A 27,444-nucleotide genomic window follows, 5' to 3' on the forward strand; every position below is an offset into this window, starting at 1 on the left:
ACAGTTGTTCTCTTCATGGTTTTTTCCTTCCAATTTCAATCAGCTATAAAAATCTCTTTGTGCTATGTTGGTAGTGAGTGATTTGCCTGGGTTAAATTTGCCTGGTCCATTAACCAAAGAGAGACCTCTGGTTTGATTTCTTGTATCTGAGCTGTCCTGTGTTCACAGCAATTTATCTCACTTCCATGTTGTAAAATCCTTTGAGCCTCTGTCACATCAATACCAGCTGTTGACTTGTTAATTGCTAAAAGCATCTATTTTTTTGTCCAGAACTTTTATAACATTATTAAACTTGGTTTGAAAATGATGGTAAGCTCAGGTCAAATTTTATTTTACAACCAGTGAAATTATTTATTGAAAAAATTCTTTAAAACCTAAACTGTTCCCTCAAATGCCAGCCATGATGACTGGTCTTTTTTACCTGTGTGGCTAGTACTTCATTTAGGGCATCATAATTTTGGAGGATACCTGTTTATAAGTAGTCATTCTGAACTCATTCCAATTTGGTTTATATGGGTGGCAAAACAATCAGTTTATTATGGGTGAAAAATATACTAACATCCATGAGATGTGAGACACCTTATAGGAAACTTAGAGTTCCTTTTATAGAAACGGAAAGTTTTTCTACCACAATACATTTCTTGTTAGGAAGATTAGGAATTGCATTGTTATGGTAGTTTGTTTTATTATGCCTAATGAGTCATATCTAAAACATTTTTGTTTTCCTCATTTTTTTATTTCCAGGTGTTCAGTGGTATTTGTACAGGTTTTAATTGCTCCTTTATGTGTTATTATTTGTGAGATATATATAGGTAGATAGATAGATTTGGGAGTATTTATTCATATAATCAAACAATGTTGTTTTTTTTTTTCTTTTTCTCATCTTCTGATCAGGATTTCTGGCAGGTACTGACTCAGCAGCATGTGCTTTAATTTAATTAATGCTCCAGAATCCATAGTAACGCTTCAGAGACAAAGGTTCAGTGCATGCCCATGTCCTTCCCATTCTCCTTTCAGAATGATTCAGTTCCTGTCACTTTAAAATAACATACTTTAATGTGCTAATTCAAATGCTACACAAGTCCTTGAGAATATAGTAACCAGCGTAATTTAAAGGGAAGACTTTACACAAGTTAAAGTTGCTATACAAAAGGTCAGGAAATATTACTTTTAATAACTATATTTTTGAGAAATTCATTAATTGGAGTATTTACATAGTCTTATTGGGGATGTTTTATTCCTACCTGAAATGTAATAGCAATGAAAAACAATAGTAACAAGTAAAAAATTGATAGTTGTTTTTTTCCTTTAGAAATTTCTTACATAGTAAGTGTAGATAAGCAGTTGCTTAGTTGCCCTTTGCTCAATTAAGTGACTTAAGAGGAAACACATGGACTATTTAGAAAGACTTCATTATTTTGTTCTTTTGAGCTAATCAATGACTTTAACTTGGAAAAGCCAGCAAACATATGGAGAAAACCATAGAAAAAATATATATTTATAGCCTGGCAAAGAAGACTGTCAAAGATACTACAAGCAAATTCTTTTTAAATTGATCTTCAGAGGCTTGGGTTCTTTAATTGTAGTTTGCAATATTAAAGTTTATTTATTAAGGAAATTACCCTTGCGTTTTTGTTGTTTGGCAGTCTTTTAAAAAAATATTTTAAAATTTTATTTTTTATTTTTTGGAACCAGGGATTGAACCCAACCAAGGGTGCTTAACTACTGAGCCACACCCCTGACCTGTTTTTTATTTTTTTATTTTGAGACAGGGTCTGGCTTAGTTGCTTAGGGTCTCGCCAAATTGCTGAGGCTGGCTTTGAACTTGTGAACATCCTGCCTCAGCCTCCGGAGCCACTGGGATTACAGGAATGTGTCACTGTACCTGGCTGGTTTTAATAAAAACATAAATTGAATTATAAATCTCTTTTGGGCTTAAAATAATGATATAACTAATTAAGACAACTGGGTGCTCTTTCTTTTTATAGTAAACTTTTTCAGCGCCCTGTTCTTAGTACTTCCGATGCCAAGTCCCCAAACCAGTCATCCTGTTACTCATGCAATAGGTTATCTTCCTAAATACCTTTGCTTTTAACTGTATTCTGAAATAAACTACCAAATGCTTTAAAATTATGTCAAAATAATTTATTGATTTCATTATCAATGGTTCTAATCCTGTGGAGTCTATTTTAGAATACTGTGTTATAAACATTATACTGAGTGCTAAGGAGAGTTAAATCAGATGAGATGCTAACACCTGTCATTCGAGGATAGCCACTTCCAACTCTCTAATTATGGTAGGATTGTAGAAGTCAGCTTTTAAAAACTCACTTTTCCTTAGTAATTGTATGAATTAAGACTGAAAGATTTAAAATGACTTGCCTCAGAGTAGATTCATACTAGAGAGGAATAGAGAAGAGAGATAATAATTATTAAGTGCTTGAAAGTCTGGAATCAACCACCATAGATGACAAAGCACTAGTCTTTTTTAAGCTTTCACTATCAAAGATAGTATTCTTGAAGTTGATGAATGATTGAAAAATCAGGTTTTATGGTGCTCACTTCAGTAGCACGTATACTAAAATTGGAACCAGACAGAGAAGATTAACATAGTCCCTGTTCAAGGAAGACACACGTTCATGAAGCATTCATATTTTTGATCATCAATCTTTTCCTACACCTGTTACAGTTTTTATAGTCATTTGATAAAAAGTAACTGAAGGGGCTGGAAATATTGCTCAGTGGTTGGGCATTTGCCTAGCATGTGTAAGGACCTGAGTTTGATCCTTAGCACCTATAGTCCCACCTACTTGGGAGGTTGAAGCAGAAGGATCACTTGAGCCCACAAGTTCTGGACCAGTCTTTGCAATATAGTGAGACTTTACCTCAAAAAAAAAAAAAAAAAAAAAAAAAAAAAAGAAAGTAAGTAAAGAAAGCAATATATAGAATCCTGGGTGTGGTGGCATATGCATGTAATCTCAGCTACTCAGGAGGCTGAGGCAGGAGGATTTCAAGTTTGAGACCAGCCTCAGCAACTTAGCAAGAACCTGTCTAAAAGTAAAAAGGTCTGGGATATAGCTCAGTAGTAGAGTATCTCAGGGTTCAATCTCCAGTACTGTTTAAAAAAAAACAAACCCACACACTTTGATAAAGTTAGAGATATTTTTTAAAAATCAAATTCTACTGTATTCTTAAGGGTATCTTGTGAATATTTTTTTTTAGAATACTGAGGGAATTGTTTATCTGTATGGGGTTCTGTAAATATCATTCATTCTGATGACACTAGTATGAATTGTTTAACCTCCCGAAGGCCAGTGAACCTTATAGAAGAGGCCTTTCTTGCTTGCTTCTTTGCAGAGATTTGTTCTTTGCATGCCAAGTTTCTATTGCCTGTGGAAAGGCCAGAATCAAAGGCTTGATATCATAGATTGCTGTTCTTCAGATGCAGCTTATTAATGGTTTCAGATACTTACTGTATTGCTGTGAGGAGCATCCATGTCTCTTTCCAGTCTCTCAAGTTCCACCATGTATTTGATTATTCAAGTTGACAAAAGAAATAATAATGTATTAAGTACTCCAAAAGAGGAGGTCATTTCTTGGTTGTTAGACTCCTATTAAGATGTCTTTAAGTACATTTTTATTTTAGATTATGTTATGTTTGAGTTTGAGATCAACTGAACCCATTTGGTTTATCATTGTTGATTTGCAAGCATAACATGACTAACCATTACATTTCAGACACCTTTGTGTTTAGCTTTTTCATCATAAAAAAAGATTTGAAATTCACTTTGACAAAATAGAACTTTATTCCAGACCAGCTTGCTTTTTCATATTACTTTAACACAAACACTAGTAGTATGTTTTACAATTACACAAATAAGTTTCTCTAAAAACTGCTCTGAACAAGTAGCTGCTCTTTTGGTAACAGGTTTTCAACTTAGTGTAAATATTTGTTGTCTTTAGTTGTTGAGAATATGTGAGGAGAGTTCTTGCTTTGTAAATTTGTCTTTGGCATGATGCAGTTTCAGAAGTTCTAAACTTGAATAAAAAGTTTTTACACTTACAGATTAATATATGTTGAGTATAAATGACCATTATATTCTTGAAGTGGTGTACATTTCAAAAATGATTAAAATATGCATTTAAATAAGTGAAGACCTAAAAAAAATTATATGCCTAATAATCATTGGCTCAGGCTTTCCTCTTAAAGTTAGCAGATAAAAGTTATGCCCCAAGGTTAAAGTTTTCCAAGTGAACTGTTTTGCTTCAAAATAATTAGTCCTTATTAATATTTTCAGAATTTGAAAACAGTACAGGTACCCTGTGTTGTCCTTTGGGGTTGATATAAGGTAACATTCAGTGGTTCATGGCATGGGCTATGGAGTCAAACCATGGACTCTCTTACTTCTATATAACATTGTCACTTGAGCTACTTATTTAACTTTTCTAAATGTGATGTGGAGATAATAGGATCACTTACCTCATAGAGTTACAATGAGGACTTAAGAGAATTCAGGTGTAAAAGTTGTTAGCATAGTGCCTGGCACAGAATCTGAAAAGTATAATTCTTAAATTATTTATGTATCTTTAATGGCCAGAGGTATTCAAGGGATACCTATTTTTAGGTAACAAAATTAAATGTTTGATTTCAAAATTAGTATAAAAATTTTTGATCTGAAGAGTTTCCTGGGAGATGATAGTTGCTAGAACAGTATAAATCAAGTGTGTAAACAGTGATCCTCAGTGAACCTTTTTTATTTTTTTCTTGTAATATTATTTTCCAAATGGAAGAAAGTGAAATTACTATATTGATTTGTTTTCAAAACTTGTGCTTGAGATTGTTTTTATATTAAGTGATAGGGAAGCCTTTTATAACCTTGTGACTAAAGGATTATAGATATGTGCTGTTAAGCTCATGAGTGTTCTTTTCAGCACTGATCTATTTGAGTGACTAAAGTTCAGAGTTAATTTCTTAGATTTAGATAGCAAACAATCAAGTGATGAAACATGAATTCTCACACTTAGAGCTGATTTGATGCAGTGCATAGGCATAATATGGTAGAACAAAATAGAGCTGATTTTTCTCCCAGAGTTTTGATAATACCTCATCAGATACTGAACATTAAAATAAATCATTTCAGGCCAGGCACAGTGGCACATGCCTGTAATCCCAGCAACTCAGGAAGCCAAGGCAGGAGGATCGTGAATTCAAAGCCAGCCTGAGCAACTTAGTGAGGCCCTACACAACTTAGTGAGACCCTTGCCTCAAAATAAAAAAAAAATTAAAAGGACTGGGGATGTAGCTCAGTGGTTAAGCACCCCTGGGTTCAATCCAGGGTAAATAAATATTTACCAGAGTAAATAAATAAATAGTAAATAAATCATTTCAATAATGTTGTGTCATTTCCTCAAAGTTAATATCATTACAGTGGGTTTTTTTGAATTTTTATTATTGCTTTAATCAAATCATCTGCCAGTGTTTAATTTTTTAAGCATCTTCATTTTTATCATTTTCTCTGAAGCCACCTAGCTAATGAAATAAAACATTTTATCACAGATATTTGGAATTGTTCTCAGAGCTCAGGTGGTTAGAATTGGGACTGAAAAGAGAATTGCTTTCTGGCAGAGTGAAGTTTACACTATCTTAAGCATTCATCTTCCTCAGTTTATTGCATAGTAATTTATGTTTGCCTCAAATACAGTATACCTTTGAAAGGCTTTGAAGAAAGTCTTAAGTCAGAAGGGGAAACCACAAATTACTCAGTTAAAAAATCTCAATTTTATTTTTATCTGACATATACCCCAATTCTACCTTCCTACAAGTTCATGTATAGGGTGGGGGAGAAGAAAAACATATTTTAGCTATGCAAAATTTTGTTTGGGAGTAATATGATTGCTTAAGATTGATATCTTACCAAGGCTTTGGCATCTATATGCACCAATAAGATAATGAAGTATGAGCATTAATTGCATGGGAAAATTGCTGAATTTTCTCTTTTTAACACTCTCCCCCCTTCCTGCGCTAACCCCAGCAATAGGTAGAAATACTACTTTGTAATTTGGAAATGGTATGCCAAAATTGCATTTTCCAGAAGCAGCATATTATTATTGATTTGTTTTAGAAGTACAACCTTAGATATTACTTGAGGGATTTGAAATGTGTTTCAGCAATATAGAGAAATGTTAATATTAAAATAATTATAATAAATGTTAATGTTAAGCTAAACTGAAGATTTCAGCTTCACAAAGGGTGTCATCTTAATCCAAATAGTAAGGCTGTGTTCTTTACCAGATTTTCTATATACCAAAAATAATTTTGAGTCTAGATAACATATAAGCATTTATTTGGCAAACATAGTCCATCAACTTCTGTTAGATTGAAAAAGTTTATAGAACTTGAAAAGTGGGTCTTAACTAGAAGAAATATTATTAAATTTTAGATATAGGTTTTCTCTTTGGCTTCATCCAGTTGAGTTCAAGAAGGCAAAATCATTGTCCCTATTTTGATCAACCCCCTAACTAGCTAGATTCATTGTTTGAGCACATGGAATACTTATAAGTTGGAATCTTGTCAAGAAATCCCAGTTTTAACCTCCATTTAGAAGTGTATATGTGATGTTTACCCGTGGAGAAAACTGATCTAAAATTTAGCCCAATAGTAAAGAGTTAAGTCAGGCATTTTACTGAATTTTTATTTTGCAGAATTGAACAATGATTAAGAAAAACTAACCAAAACTTTCTCTGTACTCAGTTCTTTTAGTCTTGATTTGGCCCCTCAGGCCACCTGCAGCTTTAGCCGTAGATTTATAAGTTATGTAGTTGATCAGAAATCAACCTGTGGTGCTTCAGCACAGTCATGCAGTAAAGTCAGGTTTTAGACTCACATGGACATGTAGGATGATTTACTCCTAAGTCTGTTTATCTAAAAAGAGATTCAGTATATGTTATGACTCAGTTCAGTGCTAGACGCCTTATGAGGGGTATTTATTTTTTTGCCTTTACTTGAGAATGGTAATTTGAATGTCTGTAGCTATGTTTTAAATTTTGAAGTGAATAAGACTAGATTGTAAGTGAGAAAATATTTATATTTTGTTTATATAAGTCAGATGAACTCATTGTTTTGAAATATTTTGCATAATTTCTTTTCCAGAATAAAATAACATTTGTCACTAAATTGAACAAGAGAGCTGTTCTGATAATTGACCTGCATTCTGCTTTCACATCCTTAATTTCAGAAATTCAGGTTATTGGAATAGAATTTTATGTGTAATTTCTATGCTGCATAAAGTAATGTAATGCTTTGTAACTTATCTATACTTAGAATCTCTCTTTAAAATACCCAGCTCTGTTTAAATAATTTTCAGCATATATTTTGAAGTATTACAAGAATCTTTTTAAAATTTTTTACTTGTTCTTTTTAGTTATAAATAACAGTAGAATGTATTTTGACATATCATACATCTATGGAGTGTAACTTCCCATTCTTGTGGTTGAACATGATGTGGAGTTACACTGGTTGTGTATTCATATATGAACACAGGAAAGTTATGTCCAATTCATTCTACTGTCTTTCTCATTCCCACCTTCCTGCTCTTCCCCCCACCCCATCCAATCTGGTGAACCTCTACTCCTTCCTCCTGCACCGCCTATTATGACTTAGCGTCCACATATCAGAGAGAACATTTGGCCTTTGGTTTTTTGGGATTGGTTTATTTCACTTAGCAGGATAGTCTCCAGTTCCATCCATTTAACTGTAAATGCCATAATTTCATTCTTCTTTATGGCTGAGTAATACTCCATTGTATATATGTACCACATTTTCTTTTATCCATTCATCTGTTGAAGGGCACCTAGGTTGGCTCAGTAGCTTGGCTCTTGTGGAATTGAGCTGCTGTGAACATTGATGTGGCCATGTCACTGTAGTATGCTGATTTTAAATCCTTTGGGTATATGCTGAGGAGTGGGATAACTGGGACAAATGGTGGTTCCATTCCAAGTTTTCTGAGGAATCTCCATACTGCTTTTACAGAATTGTTGTACCAATTTGCAATCCCACCAGCAGTGTATGAGTATATTACAAGAATCTTAAATCAGAAACTTACAGATGAAACAAGTTTCTCATAGGCCCTTGCCAAAAAAAAAAAAAAAAAAATGTTTTTAACTGAACTAATACCATAAGATATTACCTAATCTCACATCTTATGCGTTTATAATTTATTTGAAATGTATTCTATTTATTTGGATCTTTATATACAAAATTATTTTTATTGAAGTGTGTTTTACTTTATAGTTGTATTAAATTTAATAATATTGAATTAAATATAAATCCATAGATTAGGTTGTATTAGTAAAAATTGCATATTAATATAAATGTTTATGGATAACAAAAATATAAATAACTACCTGAGGCAGTGAGAGAAAATGAATATTATTAACATTCTGATAAGGAACATTATGTTTTCCTTAGAATATGCCTACATTTAGTACCTGAAGTATATAATGTTTGTTTAGGGGGGAAATGGCTTAAAATTTAGCCCAACATTAAACATTTTTCAAAATATTAAGCAAAGGAGCATTGTACTGACATTTTTAATTTGTAAAATTGGGCATTGATAAGACCTTTTAAATAAGAAAAACTAACCAAAACCACTTCGGTACTGTCCTTTCTTCAATCCATTTTTGCCATACTTTGGGGCTTTAAAAAGTCACTCATTTCACTGGAGCAAATTATGTTATATGAATTTATGAATATCTCAGAACAAACCCCACAGTTATGTATATTACAATGCACTATTTTTTTTTAAGTTTTAGTAGCAGTTGGACACAATGCCTTTATTTATTTATTTATTTTTATGTGATGCTGTGGATCGAATCCAGGGCCCTGCACATGCTAGTCGAGCACTCTACTGCTGAGCCACAATCTTTTTAAAAAAGAAATGTAGGACTGGGGTTATGGCTCAGCAGTAGAGCGCTCGCCTCGCACATGCAAGGCCCTGGGTTCAATCCTCAGCACCACATAAAGTAAATAAAGTTATTGTGTCCAACTACAACTACAAAAAAGAAATATAAAAAAAGAAATATAAATTAAGACCTTCCTGAGATATTCTCTCCCCAAGCAGGGAGACATCACACTGTCTGCAAGGCTATTGGTAAGCAGATCTTGTCATACATTGGATGTAAAAATGCAAAACAGTGCAACACTTAATTAATTGCCACATGTTAAATGTGGTAATATTAAAAGAAGCAAATGAGGACTGGGATTGTGGCTCAGTGGTAAAGTGCTTGCCTAGCATGTATGAGGCACTGGGTTCGACCCTCAGCATCACATACAAAAATAAAATAAACATATTATGTCCATCTACAACTAAAAATATTTTAAAAAAAGAAGCAGCAACAAATGAAATAAAATGTTTATATTTGGGGAATCTGAGTGAAGGATCTAAGGTAACTCTGTACTATTCTTTTAGCTTTTCTATAAATTAAGATTATATCAAAATACCAAAAAAATTAAAGGAGAAAAAAGTTATTCATTTCAAATTCATATGACCGAATTTTTATAGCTTCCCATTAGTACCATGGCTAATAGGTTTTAAGATATCACCTATAGTGGATTCAGATCTTCAATGGAAAAAGACCTCTTAAGAAGCAACCATAGACACACATTCTAACCATTAACCTAATAACTCATTTCCTCCCAAATTTCGACGTTTATTTGATGTTCCTTTCACTTTAAATAATTTGAGAGATCAAATGTAATAATTTTATGATAATTTTGGTATCTGTGGTTAATACATGTTAAGGAATTTTAGAATCTTCTTTGCAATTTTGGATACTCCTAAACCCATTTACAAATTCTTAGGACTGATAAATATTTAATCTTAAATGTATCTTACCACTCTTTAACAAGCGGATGCCTGAGAAAATGTACAGATGACATCTCTCCCTCTCTCCTATCCTAGCTCCAGAAATGTAGAAAAACAATGTAAACCTTTACTAAAGAATTACAAGCTTCTAATTCATAGCACCTCACAAAGTATGAGTAATTTTTAAATCTGCATTAAGCATCTTTTTCATTTTTAAGGAGCTGCTGCTAAACACACACATACACACACACATTCCTTTTCCTTTCCTCTACTTTTTCAGACCATATTTTTTTTCCAGATATTTTCTTTGACTTTTTTTGTAGAGCAGTTTAACCTTCTTTTTGTCATTCTTTCTCCCTGTCACTCTATTCATTATAGTAGAGGTCTCCCACAAAGCCACACAAACAAAAATCTTCCCTCCTCTAGGGAACAGAAGGTGTTAAGCATGGCATGTTCTATTTAATGAAGGAATGGCAAGGATGCCTTCCTGCAGAAAGCACGTGTACCAATTAGCACTCTAAGGTGTTATAAACCTATGGAGAAATGTTCTGATAGTAATTCATTACTTACAATCAATGTACTATTCAAGGTCTGTTTAGTGAATTTTTATTATCTTGGTAGACTTTAAAATTATTCTCTTTGACATGAATAAGCCTAAACTATGATGTTGAATCTCTCAGGTTGCCTTTTTAGCCATCTAAATGATTCCATGTTTATTTTTTCTTTGGAAAGTATATACTCTGCTAGGAATCTGAGGACCTTCAAAAGGAAAATAAGCTACTAACAGCAGAAAATTACACAAAAGAATAATCTAGACTTATACAATCAATTTATTTTTTAAAAAATATATTTATTTTTTATAGATGGACACAATACCTTTATTTTTTTATTTTTATGTGGTGTTGAGAATCAAATCCAGTGCCTCATGCATGCTAAGTGAGCATTCTACCCCTGAGTCACAAACCCAGCTCAGAGGTAAACCCAGCTCATTGTTAAAAATCAACTCATTTTTAACAAAGGTGCCCAAATAATTCACTGGGAAAGGATTCTCAAGAAGTGGTTGAGAAACAACTGTATATCCATTTTTTTTTTTAAATGACCCTTACCTCTCCCTTATCTCCCCATATACAGAATACACTTAAAATTAATCATAAACCTAAATTGCATGTATGTGCACAACCATATGGTTTCTAAAAGAAAATATTGGCAAAAATTGTTTTAGTATGCAGAAAACAATCAAAAATTTTTTATAAATTTAGATTTCATAAAAATTAAAAGCTTCTGATTATCAAAATACAAATGGCAAGCCATAGACTGGCAGATAATATTTTTAATGTCTATACTTGTCTTTGTTTTCTGTTGTTGAGTAACAATGAATAAATCCATAGCTTAGTGTCTTTAAATGATAATAGTAATTTCTTATTTTTCATGCTTCTTGTGAATCAGAAAGTAGGGAGTAATTTGGCTGGATAGTTCTGGTTCAGGCTGTTTCATGAGGTTGTAGTTAGATATTGACTGGGGCATTAGTAACCTACCTTGACTGAGAATGAGGATTTATTTCCAAGGTGGCTCACTCTAATATCTAGTAAGATCATACTGACTGTTGATGAACGGCCTCATGTCCTCTCCGTGTAGTCCTTTCCACAGGCCTGTTTGAAGGTAGTGTTCAGATGGAAAGCTGGCTTCCATCAAACAAAGCAAAGTGCCTTTTATACCATTATGACCAAGCCTCAGAAGTCACATATCATACAGACCAATCCAGATTCAGTGTAGGAGGATGGGATGTAGATACCAGGAGACAGGATTCATTGGAGTCGAATTGGAATCTGGTTGCCATACTGACAGAGGTCTCATATTTGGAATATATGATGACCTACTGCATGTTAGTAATAAAATGACAAACAGCCCAGTTTAAAAATGGGTAAAACGTCATTGGAAAAAAGACAGCCTTTTAAACAAATGGTGCAGAGTAAACTGATTATTCATATGTTGAAGAATGAGACTAGATCCTTATTCTGAGCAACAGTCAAAATGGATCAAAGACCTAGGAATTAGATCAGAACTATGCAGCTCCTAAAAGAAACATAAGATCAAACTCTTAACATATAGGTGTAGGCAATGACTTTCTCAGTAGGACTCCTGAGTTTTAAGGAAATAGTGCCAAAAATTAACAAATGGATGGCATAAAATTAAAAAGCTTATGCACAGCAAAGGAAACGAGAATGTGAAGAGAGAATCTACAGAATGGGAGAAGATCTTTGCTAGTCTCTCTTTTGACAGAGAATTAATATCCAGAACACATAAAGAACTAAAACAAAACAATAAATGAGCACTTTTCAAAAGAAGAAATACAAATGCCCCCCAAAAATATGAAAAAATGTTAAAAACATTTTTATAACAATTATGGAAATGTAAAAAAATATACTGAGATTTCACCTCACTATAGTTAGAATGGCAGCCATCAAGAATACAAAGAATAATAAATACTGGAGAGGATGTGGAGAAAAAGAAACTTTTTTACCTTTGGTGGGATAGTAAACTAGTACAATCACTATGGAAATCAGTATGGAAGTTTCTCTTCTGTAAAAAACACTAGGAGTGAACCACCTCTATGATACCACTCCACAGTATTTATCCTAAAGAACTGAAGTTAGCATACTACAGTGATACATGCATGCCCATGTTTATAACAGCACAATTCACAACAGGCAAACTATGGAACTGGCCTAAGTGTCTATCAATGGATGAATGGATAAACAAAATGTGAGATACCCACACAAAATGGAGTTTTATTCAGCCATAAAGAAGAATGAAGTATGTCATTCTGTGTGGATAGAACTTGAGAATATTATGTTAAGTGAACTAAGCCAAACTCAGAAAGTTAGGGGTCATATGTTTCCTCTCAGGGAAGTTAGGAAAAAAGAAAAAAAGGGGTTTGCAGATCTCATGAAAATCAAAGGCTGATCAGAGTAGAAGAAGGGAACTAGTGGGGGAAATAATGGTGAATTATATTGGACAAATATGTATCACATGTGCAAAAATGTAACAGTGAATACCATCATTATGTGTAAAATAATGCACCAATTAAAAATGGGTGAATACAGTCACCAATAAACAAAATTAAAAGTATTCAACAACATTGGTCACTAGGAAAGTATGCAATAAATTATAATGAAATACCACTATGTATCATTTAAATGGCAACTAAAGAGATTGGCAGCGAAAATGGTAGCAATGATATGGAGCACCTGGGACTCTCCTCCATTGGTGGTGCAGATGAAAAAAGTACAACATCTTGAGGAAATTCATAATATTTGAAAATTGTAAAAAGCCCAAAAGTTTGTTAGTAAGGTATAAATAACTTATATTTATGTGTATTTGCATTTTACATTGTGTTGTACAACACAGTTACTTATTGCAATACCTAATATATTTATTTTTACTTTATTATGTTACTGAGCAATGTAAAATACTACTTAGCAATAAAGTTGAAGTACTGATTATGGGTGAATCTCCTAAACACTATGGTGAGCCAAAGAAGCTGGACACCAAGGTATATACTGGTAATTCCATTTATATGAAGCTCTGAAATAATCCCTGGCTTGAAAAAAAAAAAATATATATATATATATATATATGGTCTATATATAGATATATTTCATAATTCATGTACATTAACTTGCACAAGAATTAACTTGTATTATGCTACATATAAATTTTATTTACAATGGTAACATCCTGAACTATAGATGAAATGTTTGTTTTCTATGGAAATATTATAGCGAAGCTATTTTTTGTGTATTCTGAACTTGAGCAAATAAGTAAATATATTGAAGACAATAGGAACTAACATTCTCAATTTTGGAGAGAAGTGTAACAAGTGTTAAGATTAAATAGTACCCTAGAGTGGAACTAAGTATCAATATGAATTCATGCATGATTCATGATAGCTAGATATGAATCCAATCATGAGGAGACAGCAGCCTATTTCAAAATGAGGGATATTCTGCAGTGTAACACACCAGAACTTTTTATATTGTCAAGATCAAGAAATACAAAGTAATAAAAAATGGCAGAGTAGGGAACTCCAAAACTATCTCTCTCAATAGCCAGTGATTAAACTGATTTTTTAAAAAAGTCAGCTGCTTCAGATCTCTAGAATCTAATCAAAGGCTTAAAACAACAAGGGGGATGTCTAAAGAATAAGCTTCTTCAGCCTGATGGCAGCCATATAGATAGTGACCCATATTTCTGGTATAGCTTGTTCGTTCCAGAAGGAACAGTACAGACCTTGTTCCTGGAATGCTGTGGATGTGGGCTTTGACCTGTCTGGTGGCTCCCTAAGGAATTACCCAGGGTGCTTGCCTTTGTTTTGCCTGCCTCAGAACTTTTTTGGAGCTGAGATACATTTGTCAGAATCATTTAAAGGTAAATATACTAGCTCTGTGGCAGCCTGTTACAAGCAATACATGAACTAAAAGCCTTGGGAGGAACAAACTGTGTAAAGGAGAGAACAAGGGCTTTGAAAGGTTATGCCATATACTGTGGAAACAGGAATGCCCAGTGAGCTGAAACTGGAACTCAGTGGTGGAGTACTTGCCTAACATGTACCTTGGGTTGAAACTCATAACTAGGAGTGGGGAAAAAAGGCCCAGATCTGAATGTTCAGAAGAAACCTTAGTAGACCCTATGCTGTCATGTTTGGCTGTCTTTTTGGCCCCATGCAAGCAGGAATCTAAGGCTAAGGGAAAATTGTAAACTTTGGTCAAGCATTGAAGAAATTCCCAGTAACCAAACTGCAAAGACCTGGAGAGTAAGTATATTTCCCCATTTAACTTCAAGCATTTAAGGAAACAACTAGCTGATCAATAAGGTTAAGAGAGTTTAGAAAAGTCACTAAAACAACTTCAACAATAAGAAGACTTACCACATGATAATATAATAAATGTCCAGTATCCAACAGGAAGTCATGCTTGCATGGAAACAATAAGATATAGCACAGTTGCAGAAAAATTTTTTAAAAGAAGTATCCTTGAAGCACAGGTATACTATTCAGGGACTTTAAATCAACCATCCTTAGTACAGTCAAATAGCCAGAAGCAACATGGAGAATTATATATGAAGTAAAAAGATATTAGTAAAGATGTAGAAATTATTATTTTTTTTTAAAGTACCAAATAAAAACTCTGGAACTTTGAAGTACAATGACTGAGGTGAAAAAATTCACTGGAGATGTAAAACCAGCATATTTGAGTAAGAAGTGAGAAGTATCAGTGATCTTGAAAATTCATCAATTGGGCTGGGACTGTAGCTCAGTGGTAGAGCACTTGCCTTGCATGTGTGAGGTACTGGGTTCGATCCTCAGCACCACATAAAAATAAATAAATAAAGATATTTAAAAAAAAAAAAAAAAGAAAATTCATCAATTGATATTATCCAAACTGAAGTAGGGAGAATGAAGAACAGAGCTTAAGACACTTACACTTTAAAATGGTTACAGTGGTAAATCTTAAGTTACCTTCATTTTATCCCAATTTTTAAAACAATTATAAAAAACTGTAATACTGGAGCTGGGGTTGTGGCTCAGTGGTAGAGCACTTGCCTAGCATGTGCAAGGCCCTGGGTTCAATCCTCAGCACCACATAAAAATAATAAAATAGGGGCTGGGGTTGTGGCTCAGTAATAGAGTGCTCGCCTAGCATGCATGAGGTGCTGGGTTCAATCCTCAGCACTACATTAAAAAAAATTATATTATGTCCACGTAAAACTAAAAAAATATTTTTTAAAAGAATGTGATACTTTTAAAAAATAATAAAATAAAGGTATTGCATCCAACAACTAAAAACCAAAAAACAGTAGTATTGACATAAAGATAGTCATAAATTATGGTATGAAAGTGAGAATCCAGAAATAAACCCATGTAATGGGTGGATTTCTTCTTTTTTCTTCCATTTTTTCACATATTTTATTGGTACATTATAATTGTATGTAATGGTGTGATTCATTGTTAACATATTTGTTCATGCACACGGTATAACAAATCATTCCTCAGTATTTCACCTTTTCCTCACCTCCATCCTGTCAACTTCACTTTCCCCCACCCTTTCTTTTCCTTTTTCTCTCTAACTTCAAGCATACGAACCTTGACTTTCTGATTTTAGCTTATTTCACTTAACATAATGTTCTCAAGTTCCTGATGGATTGACTTTCAGTGAGTGTACCAAGACCATCCAGTAGTAAAAACATAGTCCTCTTCGGTGCATCCATTGGATATCCATGTAAAAAGAATGAAGTTGAATCCTAACCTCACCTAATATATTAAAAAAAAAAAAAAGGATCAACAACCTAAAAAGATAAAATAAAAGAGTTAAAACTATAGAACTCTCAGAAAATAAGAGTAAAGGTTCATGATGGAGCATTAGATAAAACTTGAAAAACATAGCAAATAAAAAATAAAAAATAGTTAAATTAGACTTCACCAATATTAAAAACTTTCAATCATAAGACATTAGGTTTTCAAGAGTGTAAAAATCAATACAAAGAACAGGAGAAAATATTTGCAAATCATGCATATAATGTGGCTGTAGTATCCATAATATATCAAGAACTCTTACAAGTCAACAAAATGACAATCAATTCAAAAATGGGTGAAGGACTTGAATAGACATTTCACATGGACAACAAGCACATGAAAAGATGCTCAACCTCATTAGATACAAGGGAAATGCAGATCAAAACCTCTATGAGAGATCATTTCACACCCATGAACATGGCTATAATTTTTAAAAGAAAAAAAGGCCAGGTGTGGTAAGGATGTAGAGAAACTGAAACCCTCTTACACTACTCAAGGGAATGTAAATGATGTAACCTCTGGATAATCCTCAAAAATTTTAAGTATAGAGCTGTCATATGATGGAGCAATTCCACTCCTAGGTGTATATTGAAAAGAAATGATAACTGATAACAACAGTTATTTTTACAAATAGCCAAAAGGTGAAAATAACCTAAATGTGCTCCAACATTTCAGTGGTTAAACAAAATGTGGTATGTGCATACAATCAAATATTATTTGACAATAAAAAGGAATTAGTACTGATTCATGCTAAAACATGGGTGAACTTAGCCCTAAGTGTTAGAAGCCAAACATACATTGTATGTCTGAATAGTTAAAATGGTAACTTCTATGTGAATTTTACCACAATTATACATAATAAACCTCAAAAGAAAAAATAAAGAATTATAAGGAAATGCTGTTTCAGATTAATAGTGACTATACAGACATAACAACTAAATGTTGTTTACTTAATACATCTTGAACTGGGGTAAAATAGCTATAAAGGCAATAATTGGGATAGTTTACTAAATGTGAAAATGGACTGGATTAGATAAATGTGTATCAATATTTAATTTCCTGGATTTATTGAATTTATGCTGTGGTGAGAATATCTTAACAGGAAATATATGCTGAAGTATTTAATTGTAAAAGAGGACACTATCTCCGATTTATCTTCAGAGTGGTACAAAAAAAGTATATCTCTACATTATGATAAAGTGAGTGGGGTAAGATGTTGGTGAATCTGGGTAAAGAGTATATTCTAGTTCCTTATAATAGTCTTTCAAGTTTTTTGTGAGTTTGAAATAATGTGAAAATTTATAATTACCAACAAGATTAGATTTTTCTTTTGTATTTCTTTTGTATTTCAGCCCCGTGGTCCAGGTATTATTAGGAAAATAATGTTAGGCATGGTTATTTGGCTTTTTTTCATTTTCTCAACTTTAGCTCTGATGTATTATTTATTTTAATTGATTACAGTAATCTCTCCATGAGATTATTACATTATTAATTACTTAGCTTCTGTATGTATTCTGGCTAGTAATGGCTTAGTTTGGGGGGGTCTGTTCTCATTTTGTGTATTTTTTCCTATTCACATACTTTATTTTGTAGCATCTTGGGAAATAAAAAATATAACTGTTTCTTTTATTTTGAGAAATTTAAATATTAACCTGTGAATGACTTTACTGCCCTCATTTTCCTCCAGCAGCTTTTTTGGTTTGTTATTTATGTTTAATCTCTTGGCAGAAAATCAAGTGTGGTATAAGATCTCACCTTAATTAGAATATATTGGATTATATGCTTATTTTTTTTAGAGAGAAAGAGAATTTTTTAATATTTATTTTTCAGTTTTCAGTGGACACAACATCTTTATTTTATTTTTATGTGGTGCTGAGAATCGAACCCAGCGCCCCGCACATGCCAGGCGAGCGCGTTACCCCTTGAGCCACATCCCCAGCCCTATATGCTCATTTTTGTTGTCAGGTCAAAGAAGTAATCTGTAAATGCTGTCATGCAGGATCATGTCTTGTGTCAGCCACTAATGAAGTCAGAGAACCCTTTCATTAAATAGCATCTGTCACGAAAACCTTGTACTGTTTTATTGGTATTTACCTGTGGATTTTTACCTGGCCATAGTGACTATTTCTTATGAACAAGCATATACCCAGTGGAGGTTATTTTGAATGAGTTTATTAAGAAGATCTTGCAAACTGACTTCATGATAATTCATGTGGTACTGGTGGTTTTCCAATTAGTTAACCAGTTTTCTTTCTTTTGTGATGTATGATGGGATCTTCACTAGACAGAGGTAACCCATTGGATAGTTGTGTTCCTGGATGCTGGTGTGGTGATGCTTGTTGGTTTAGTTTTCATGAAACTCCTCCTGAAGTTATGCCTGCAATGCTGCCTCCTCTTTTGTGCTTGCATGAGATTATTACTTTGATTGCGCTTTGTTGGTTTGAGTTCCTAAAACCTATTTCTTGCTTTTTTTTTTTTTTCCTTTGGTACTCTGAATAATTTCTAAAATATTGGTTGGTCCAGAACCTTTGGAAATTTGTTCCAAGTGTTGTTCTTTGGTGGATCCTTTTCAGTTTTTGAAAATATCTTCAGTGTCACCACTGAGTTTATGCTTTAAGAATTCAGAAAACATGACAGCATTGGTTAAACACTCAGGAAGAGATATTTGCCAGATAGGCCATTACTACAGCTAAGAATTCACTTTCTTTGTGATTTATAGATTAAAGAAAAGGAATATATATGTCGAGTTAAGGTTAAGCTTTAGGAGACAGTTTTATCAAGTAGCTAAAATTTAGAAGCCTCTCCTAAGGTATAATAGTAAATATAATTAAATTTGTTCTAAGCCTTGGTTATCATGTCTAATTTGGCATCATATTTCAGATGTCACTTACTCAGTATTCTGCTCTGTGTTCCAAAACTAAGATTCTTGCAGTGATAAAGTAAAAATTAAAATTAATATTTCAGAAATTAGTTTTCTGAGCATTTGTATGGGCTTTGAAAATAGTCATATACCTCTTCATTGCTGACCACTAGCAGTTTAGTTTTTCTTAGGCAGTTAGAACTAATTTCCTTTTAGTTTTTATTTTTTCATGTTTTTGTTTTGATTTTTTTTATTACCTTATATACTTCAATAGAAGAAGGTGGATTATTATTTTTTTTGAAGGTGAATTATTTTTAAAAGAAGCAAAACTAATTTTGAAGTGGGTCTGTTTGTTCAATGGCAGAAGTTTATAAAACTGAAATTATTTTCTAATATTCAGCCCAGCCTTTAAATAATAAAATCATCTTTTGTCTTGGAATTTTTATCATCTCAAAAACTGTAAAGGATCCCCTCATTTGAGTGACCATCAGAGAAATGCTTAGGATAAATAGTATAAAACTGTGAGTTAAATGGTGTTTCATTTTTCACTGTTTATGTTCTAATTCAGCTATGTCTTCTTTTTATCTTTTGGTGATCCATATATTTAATAGAAAATTTCCCAGGAACGAGAAAAATTTGCTGATGAAGGCAGTATATTTTACACCCTTGGAGAATGTGGGCTCATATCCTTTTCAGATTACATTTTCCTTACAACTGTTCTTTCCAGTAAGTAAAAACTTTTTCCTTTTATTTATTCATAGAGAACAAAAAGGTCTATAAAATGAGTTAAGTTGAATTATAAATTACATAAAATTTGTTTTGAGTTGTCTGTAGTTTGTGTATAGAGTCACCTGAAAGAAAAACTGAAATATCCATGTAAAAGTTTTTTTTAAAAAGACTTTAAAATTATATCTACTTTTAACTGTTTATATTATACATCAATGCAGTTCCCCAAGTTCTCCAGCTAGAACAATGCAAAAGGCATCACCCAGATGATGTAGGATTGTCATATTTCTCATTAGCTGTCTTCATTAAAAGTTAATGGACTCAATGGTGTTTAAGAAATTACCATTATTTTGAGTAATATGAATACTCTGCCCTAATGGATTGAAATTTGGAACCTAAATACTTTAGAAACTTTACTGTGTTGTATAGAATAAAATTAAAACTACATATAGAAAATATTTGCTTTCTTTCCCAATTAAATTTAGAAAGCTGCTTTTCCAAAGAAGTCATATTATGCTGTACAATTTTCTCCAATTAAATCAAGTTAATTCTCATTGAAATTTTTGGAAGTTTCACTTTTATATATATATATATATATTTTTTTTTAGTTGTAGTTGGACACAATACCTTTATTTTATCTTATTTATGTTTATGTGGTTCTGAGGATTGAACCCAACACCTCGCATTTGCTAGGCGAGTGCTGTACTTCTGAGCCACAACCCCAGCCCTGGAAGTTTGACTTTTCAAAGTAATACTTTCTTAAACGCACATCCAGAATAACAATCAATTTGGTAGAAATATCTTGTGTTTATAATAAATGGTAGGAATTTCTCTTCTTATCCATACATTATTTGGATAATGAGCCTTCTTGGGACAATCTAAACATTTATTGTCCATTTTCCAACCTAGAATGTAAATTGCATATCAGTGTTCACAGGTTTAAACAAATATTTACTATATGAAAAGTACTGTGGCAAGGGAACAGAATAAAAACATAACACACACACACACACACGTGTGTGTGTGTGTGTGTGTGTGTGTGTTTCATCTCATCCTCTAAAAAAGAAAAAAGTTTTGTAAACTAAGAGTCAAATTTGTGGCTGGGGATATAGCTCAGTGATATAGCCCTTACTTAGCATGCACGAGGCCCTGGGTTCAATCCCCAATACCACCAAAAAAAAAAAAAAAAGAGAGAGAGAGACTTGATTTTGCTGTTGATATCCTAAATTGAGAATAGTCCTTTAATCTGCAGTTGGTACCGGTGGAATGAGGGAAATGTGTTTTTTAATTAATGTATTTTTAAAAAAGCTTGGTTTCTTATGATAATTCAGAATTCAAATATTTATATTCCCCAAGTTCTTATTCACAGATTCTATTGTTTACGCTTAATTTCTCTGATCAGCTTTAATAGATTAACTTGAATAATTTTTAGCATGAGTATCTGTATTAAGTAAAATATTAAGTATTTACTAGATAACTACTCATTAACAAAATAAGTTTAGGTTCATTTAAAGACGTGGTTAATAATTATTATTAAATAATTTCCAAAGAGCCTCTGTTCCTTAAAGTAGGTTAATAGGAATTGAGTGGGAATACACAAGCATGGTTATTAATGGCTTCATTCTCTGTACTAACCAATCATAAGAATAACTGATGATATTAAATCTTATAATAGAAATCAGAGATTTTCCCTCATAACTAGGTATAGAAAAATGCCATCAGGGGCTGGGGATGTGGCTCAGTGGATAAAGCACTCACCTGGCATGCATGAGGCACTGGGTTTGATCCTCAGCACCACATAAATGTAAAATAAAGATATTGCGTCCACCTAAAACTAAAAAATAAATATTAAAAAAAAAGAAAAAGGCCATCTGGATTTTGATAAATATTGATTTGGATCATTTTTATTAATGCTAAGATTCACTAGATTATGACAATTTAATTATCTAGATCTTCTCTATTAACAGTTATGAAATATTTATTTTGTGTTCTTCTATGTTCTAATTAAAATTAACCTGTAAGCCAATAATATGAAAAAAAATTTTAGAGGGGGAGATAAGAGGGTAACAATAAAACATTTGTAAAAATTAATTGTCAAGCACTTTTTTTTACTGTTTCCTGTTAATTTTTGAAAAGCAACTAGAAAAATCGACAGTAAAAAATGTTATGGCACATCAATACCAAGAATTTTAAAATTTGGGGGTAGAGTTAATGAAGACGAGGCATAATTCAGAGGATTATGACTTTTACTCCTTTAAATTTAGAGAATCAGTGGAGAAATTGATTAGGTGTATTTTGACTATAGCTAGGTTTGGTTTAAAAATTAAACCATGTCCTCTATGTGCTGCATTTTTCTCACAAATATGCAAAGTTCTTGATAAATTATAAGGATATTCAAATGAAATTACATTTTATTTTTCTTGACATACTAAAGTCAAGAGCAGATTACAAAGTGTATGTGGCTTGGAAAGAATGGTGCTGATCAATGTCATTCCATCTAATGAAAATGAAGGTGACAGATGAAAATGAAGTTTTCAATTTGAGTGACCTGTTGAAAATATGGGCAAGCTCTAATAGATATAAGGTAGTTTCAAATTGTTTTTACATCAGAGTTGGAGAAGTTACAGAGAATTTTTTGTTAAGCTATGGTCTTCTTTTTTTTTTTTTTTTTTGTAAGAGAATTATCTGCCATTGCTACATTGAAATTATGAAAAGTAAGACAAAATGAAAGGCCAGTCTTTTCTTCAATGTTAGTCTGGCCTACAGTGGGTGCTTAGAATTTCAGAAACACCTATTCGCATGCTGTAATGCCAAAAGTATCAGTGTATTGTTTACAAGTAACTTCCCTCTCTAGCATAAGCTGTTATTATGATGCAATCTTTGTCACAACAGTAAAATAACACCCTTAAAAATATCAAGTATTTATAGATTATATTACATTCATTTTGAACCAGATATATTTGAGAACAGTGTGCCATTTCAGTAGCCCCAGCTGATACAGAAAACTGAAGTATTTATGCCTTTCCTTAGTAACCAAAGATGAATTTAGTTCATATGAACAAAAAAATTATAATTCTTCTGGATAGAAGAGAGACCTAGCCATCTAACTTGATCATAATGTCAAATGGACCTCAGTGTACCTTTTTGCCGTATGTAATCGTCCCTTCATTACCTTAGAGCAGATTAAAGAATCTTGCTCTGATCCCAATCACTTACAGCACTTATCATCCTCCTCAGGCCCTATCCTGTCCTGATTTTGTTCTGTTGCTGATTGGGATAGCTTTGTAGGAATTTGGCTCTCAATGACTGATAATGCTTAAAGACCTTTGCCTATAGTCTGAGCCCCATTTTTTTTTTTTCAAATTGTTTGCCTCTTTGAAGCTGGATTGTAATCAAATATATTGGTCCATCTATATAGCTGGATGTTTCTCTAAATCCCACACCTTAATAGTATTTGGTTATACTTAAGAGTTTATCATGTGTTGCTTACTTGCTCCTGGAACACATTTTTAAAATGCTTATTCATTGTGTAATTTCAGAGAAGAATCAAGGCAAGATATAGTGGTTGTCATTGAAGATTTGCCTAATTACTGCCTGCTCTGGAAAGGACATCTAGCACAATATATAATACATAGAAGTACTCCATATATATTTATTGGCTAATAAAATATCTAATAATTTTTCTGAACAGTTACATAGTATACATATTAAAATTTTATATCCTTTCAAGTAATAGTTACTCTCTATATACACATGATGAATACTAGAAGTCTAGAATAGCTGAATTTTTCTATCTGGACACCAAATTCAAAGACAGTTTTGGGTGAATGCCAAAGCTAGTCACACATAAAGAGGGTCCTACAATTTAGCATAAATTAACTTACAAAAATCCAATTTCTTTACATCTACATCTAAGCATCTGTGTGATAAATTGCGGCTTAGCATAAGCTGTTGCTTGACTCTTATTGATCACATGGGCTGGAATGCAACCACATAAAATGAAAAGAAAGTCAAGCAGATAGTAATTTTTTAGATCTCTGAAGATAGGGGTGGGGTTCTGTCATATAGGCATATGTACTTTGGGCATAAAGTAGTAATAAACTTGAAGAAATTGTATTGTGAATTATAAAGTAGAACATGACCTTAATGCAAGGGTACATCCTTGCTTGCCTTTTAGAATCTCTCTCCTAGGAACTCTTGAGAAATCCAAGTTTTTTAACATCTTTGGCATTGAATACCCTTCCTGTAGCACAATAGTCAAGTTACAGGAAGACCAGTTTAAATGAAAGTCTGTTTTCTGACAGCTCTCTGAAAGTAACTGAGACTAAGATAAAGTTCAGAAAGGCTATGTACTATGAACTAGAAACATCAGCTGTTTCTTTTCTCAGGTTTAAAATTATAAGTCTTTTTTTTTATTATTTAAATTTAAAGAATCAAGGCTGAAGCCAGGTAGGTGGCACATGTGTATAATCCCAACTACTCCGGAAGCTAAAGCAGAAGAATTGCAAGTTCAAGGCCATCCTGAACAACTTGGCAAGACCCAATCAGGACTGAAATATATTTTCTATAGAAAATGTAAATGGAAGAATTGCTCTTGTTAGGATTAAGTCCTATATGGCTGAGGCCTTGCTGAAGAAATTACAAAAATATCCCTCAATCTTTTTATGATTTTTTTTTCCTGATACTGGCATTAAACTTAGGGCCTTATAAATGTTAGGCAGGCATTCTCCCTTTCCCACTAAGCTACACATGTAGCCATTTTATTTCATTTTAATTAGTTCAGGGTCTCACTAAGTTGCCCAGGCAAGTAGAAGGGATTACAGACATGAGCCACTACACCTAGTCTGACACTTTAAAACTCGAGTTCTTAACATGTAGTGTTTCATATTATTTAGAAAATCTTGGGCTGGGGTTGTGGCTCAGTAGTAAAGTGCTTGCTCAGCATGTGTGAGGTACTGGGTTTGAGTCTCAGCACCCCATAGAAATAAATGAATAAAATAAAGGTTCAACTAAATATTTTTTTTAAAAAAGAAATTCTTACCAGTTGCCATTAAATAAATGAATCACACGGAGATTCTGTAAAGAATAAAGAGCTTTTTCTCTCTTAGGAAATATAAATATAAACAAGACAATTGATATGAATTTAAGTCTGTTCTGGGAATACCTTAAATTTCTAAATGTTTTTTCTCTATATTTAGAATTTAATAAAATAGAAACATGCATCTTTTGACTAGAAGATCCCAATAAGTGCTGCTAGGAATAGCAACTTAATTGCCCCCTCTAATTTTAAGGGGGTCCTGGATATCATGTGATTGACTATAGACCAGTAAATTCCAGGGCATGGGTTTGTCTAGGAGCCATCCCAAGTATAGGCATTATGGCTGTACCATGCATGTTGGGCAGCTTCCCCCTGAGTCTGCCCCACAGTTAAATTCACCTAGAATTGGACTCAGTCCCCAAAACTATATAAGGTGAAATCTTTTGTGAATTAGATCATTCTCAGAGGTCTAAAGGACTCCAAGAAACTGAGATAAAGATTAGGGTCATTTAGCTCTTTGAGGAAGCAATTCTTTGTATCCCCTCCTATTTGACTACCAAATCCATAGTGTTCCCAAAACCACTTTACACCAGAGTGAACTATTTGAATTGACACTTAAACTTAATTGACTATGTAGTATTGGTGAGAGCATAATTTTTTGGCATAACTTTTTTTGAATCTTGACAGATTTTATCAAACACCTTCATAAAATGCTTGTCTTTTGGCCCAGTGATTTCTTTTCTACAAGTCTAGGCTAATAAAATAACCAAGTGTATAATAATGATGATGAGCAAAAGGTAAATTTGAAAGAACTCAATATCAAACAGATGGCAGAACCAATTATAGTAAATCTATACATGAAATCCAACATAGGGGCTGGGGCTGTAGCTCATTGGTAGTCACCTGCCTCACACATGTGAGGCACTGGGTTCAATCCTCAGCACCCTATAAAAATAAATAAAGATATTGTGTCCAATTACAACTAAAACATTTTTTTTTAAAACCCAGCATAGTTCTTATTGTATATAGTACAGAGGTCTACAAACATGTTCATATGTTGTTGAGTCAAAAACATACCTGTTTATATGATTCCATTTGGGGAAAAATGTCTGTGAGTTTATATCCACACTTGCACATATGTATATAGACATTTAACAAATTGTCTGGATATTTATATTTCTAAACTGTTGGTAAATTCTGTCAATTCTACCTTGAAGGAATCCAGGACCTGGTCGTTTTTTACTGTACATATTGCTACTACCTTTATCAAGACCTTCTCACATCTTACCTAGATTATTTCAGTACCTTCCTAGTTAGTCAGTGTTCTTAGCCACAGTGAAAAAAAGGCGACTGTTTTAATTACTGCCAATTCACCGCAGTAGTTAAGGATGTTTGCAATGACAAGCATAATTTATTAAATTTCTCTTCTATTTTTTGAAATTTTTTTCATTTTTTAACATCTCATAAAATTTATTGCTAGTGTTTGCAAAGCCTATCTGTGTTTCTTTGTTGTTGTTTGGTTGGTTGGTTGGTTTTTGTGGTGCTGGGGATTGAACCCAGGGCCTTGTGCATGCGAGGCAAGCACTCTACCTACTGAGCTATATCCCTAGCCCCTGCAAAGCCTATCTGTAGTTGTGTTGGTTTATTGACACGGTTGAATCCAGTAACTCCATTTTATTGATAAACAGTTCATTTTACTAGTATACAAAATAAAAAAAGAAAGGATGTTAAGATTCTTATGACAAAAAAACATAAATACATAGAGTTATTGATTAATGTATCTAGAATACTTTCATGGGCCAAATACTTTGGATATCCATTATTGTATCTGGGACCAGATTAGATAAATTAGTTCTATGAGGCCTCTGACAGTTAATTAACTTCAGCAGTCCTTTACTCACTCATCTGTCACAGAGTTTCTTTTAAGCGGGTAAATATGAATCCACGAGAGATACCTCATGTTAAGAAAGGCAATGGTCCAAAATATAGATTTAGGAAGCACATAAAGTTAAAGGATAATTATTTTATCCACAGAACGAATCACTGTAGTGTAGTGCTTGCTTAAATTTTTTTTCAAGTCTAGTATATGTATAAAGTAATATTTAATTGTATTTGGTTCTAATAAAAAGAAATTGTCTTACAGATTTAAGAGAATAATTATGTTGGTGCTTATTGCAAAATACATACATAATCCAACTGGTTTCATCACCCAGAGATGGAAACATTTGAAAGAGAGCTTTGTTTTATCCAAACAACATTTTTCTCACAGATGGGGTCATCTCTCTTCTTGCTGTATAAACTCATCAGGAAACCCATCTTTAGCCTTTTATAACCTAACTAACCCTGTTCATAATTTTGTTTTGTGCATTGCTTGCTGGGCTTTCCAGTGATGGAATACTAGTTAGACACATAGGGTTTCCTTCTTCCTTGGGCTCTTTGTCCTAATGGGAGGAAACCCTTAGATCTGGACCAAGACAAATTAAAGGGAAAAGACTCATCCTTGGTGAAATGCAAAGTAGACTAAATTCTCTGCCTTCCAGGAAATTCTTCATCCAACAAAATTACTTTTTCCCCTTTGTTGTGCAAAGGGAACATGGAAACACTG

General features: G+C 33.1%; 1 protein-coding gene and 1 non-coding gene across 3 annotated transcripts in view; both read left to right on the plus strand.

Annotated features, from left to right (window-relative positions):
* The window catches only part of Micu1 (mitochondrial calcium uptake 1), a 191,871-nt gene that overhangs the window by 70,954 nt on the left and 93,473 nt on the right, over positions 1–27,444 (plus strand). For both annotated transcript variants that reach the window (XM_027931277.3, XM_027931276.3), the window contains exon 6: positions 19,687–19,801. In XM_027931277.3, coding sequence (XP_027787078.1) covers positions 19,687–19,801 — 115 coding nt within the window. The remainder of the gene's footprint in view (positions 1–19,686; positions 19,802–27,444) is intronic.
* On the plus strand, positions 2,555–2,659 carry LOC114089548 (U6 spliceosomal RNA). The gene has a single exon (XR_003582197.3). It is a non-coding gene; the product is annotated as a U6 spliceosomal RNA (small nuclear RNA).

Source organism: Marmota flaviventris, chromosome 4 (assembly GCF_047511675.1).
Source record: "Marmota flaviventris isolate mMarFla1 chromosome 4, mMarFla1.hap1, whole genome shotgun sequence".
Classification (NCBI taxonomy): Eukaryota; Metazoa; Chordata; class Mammalia; order Rodentia; family Sciuridae; genus Marmota; species Marmota flaviventris.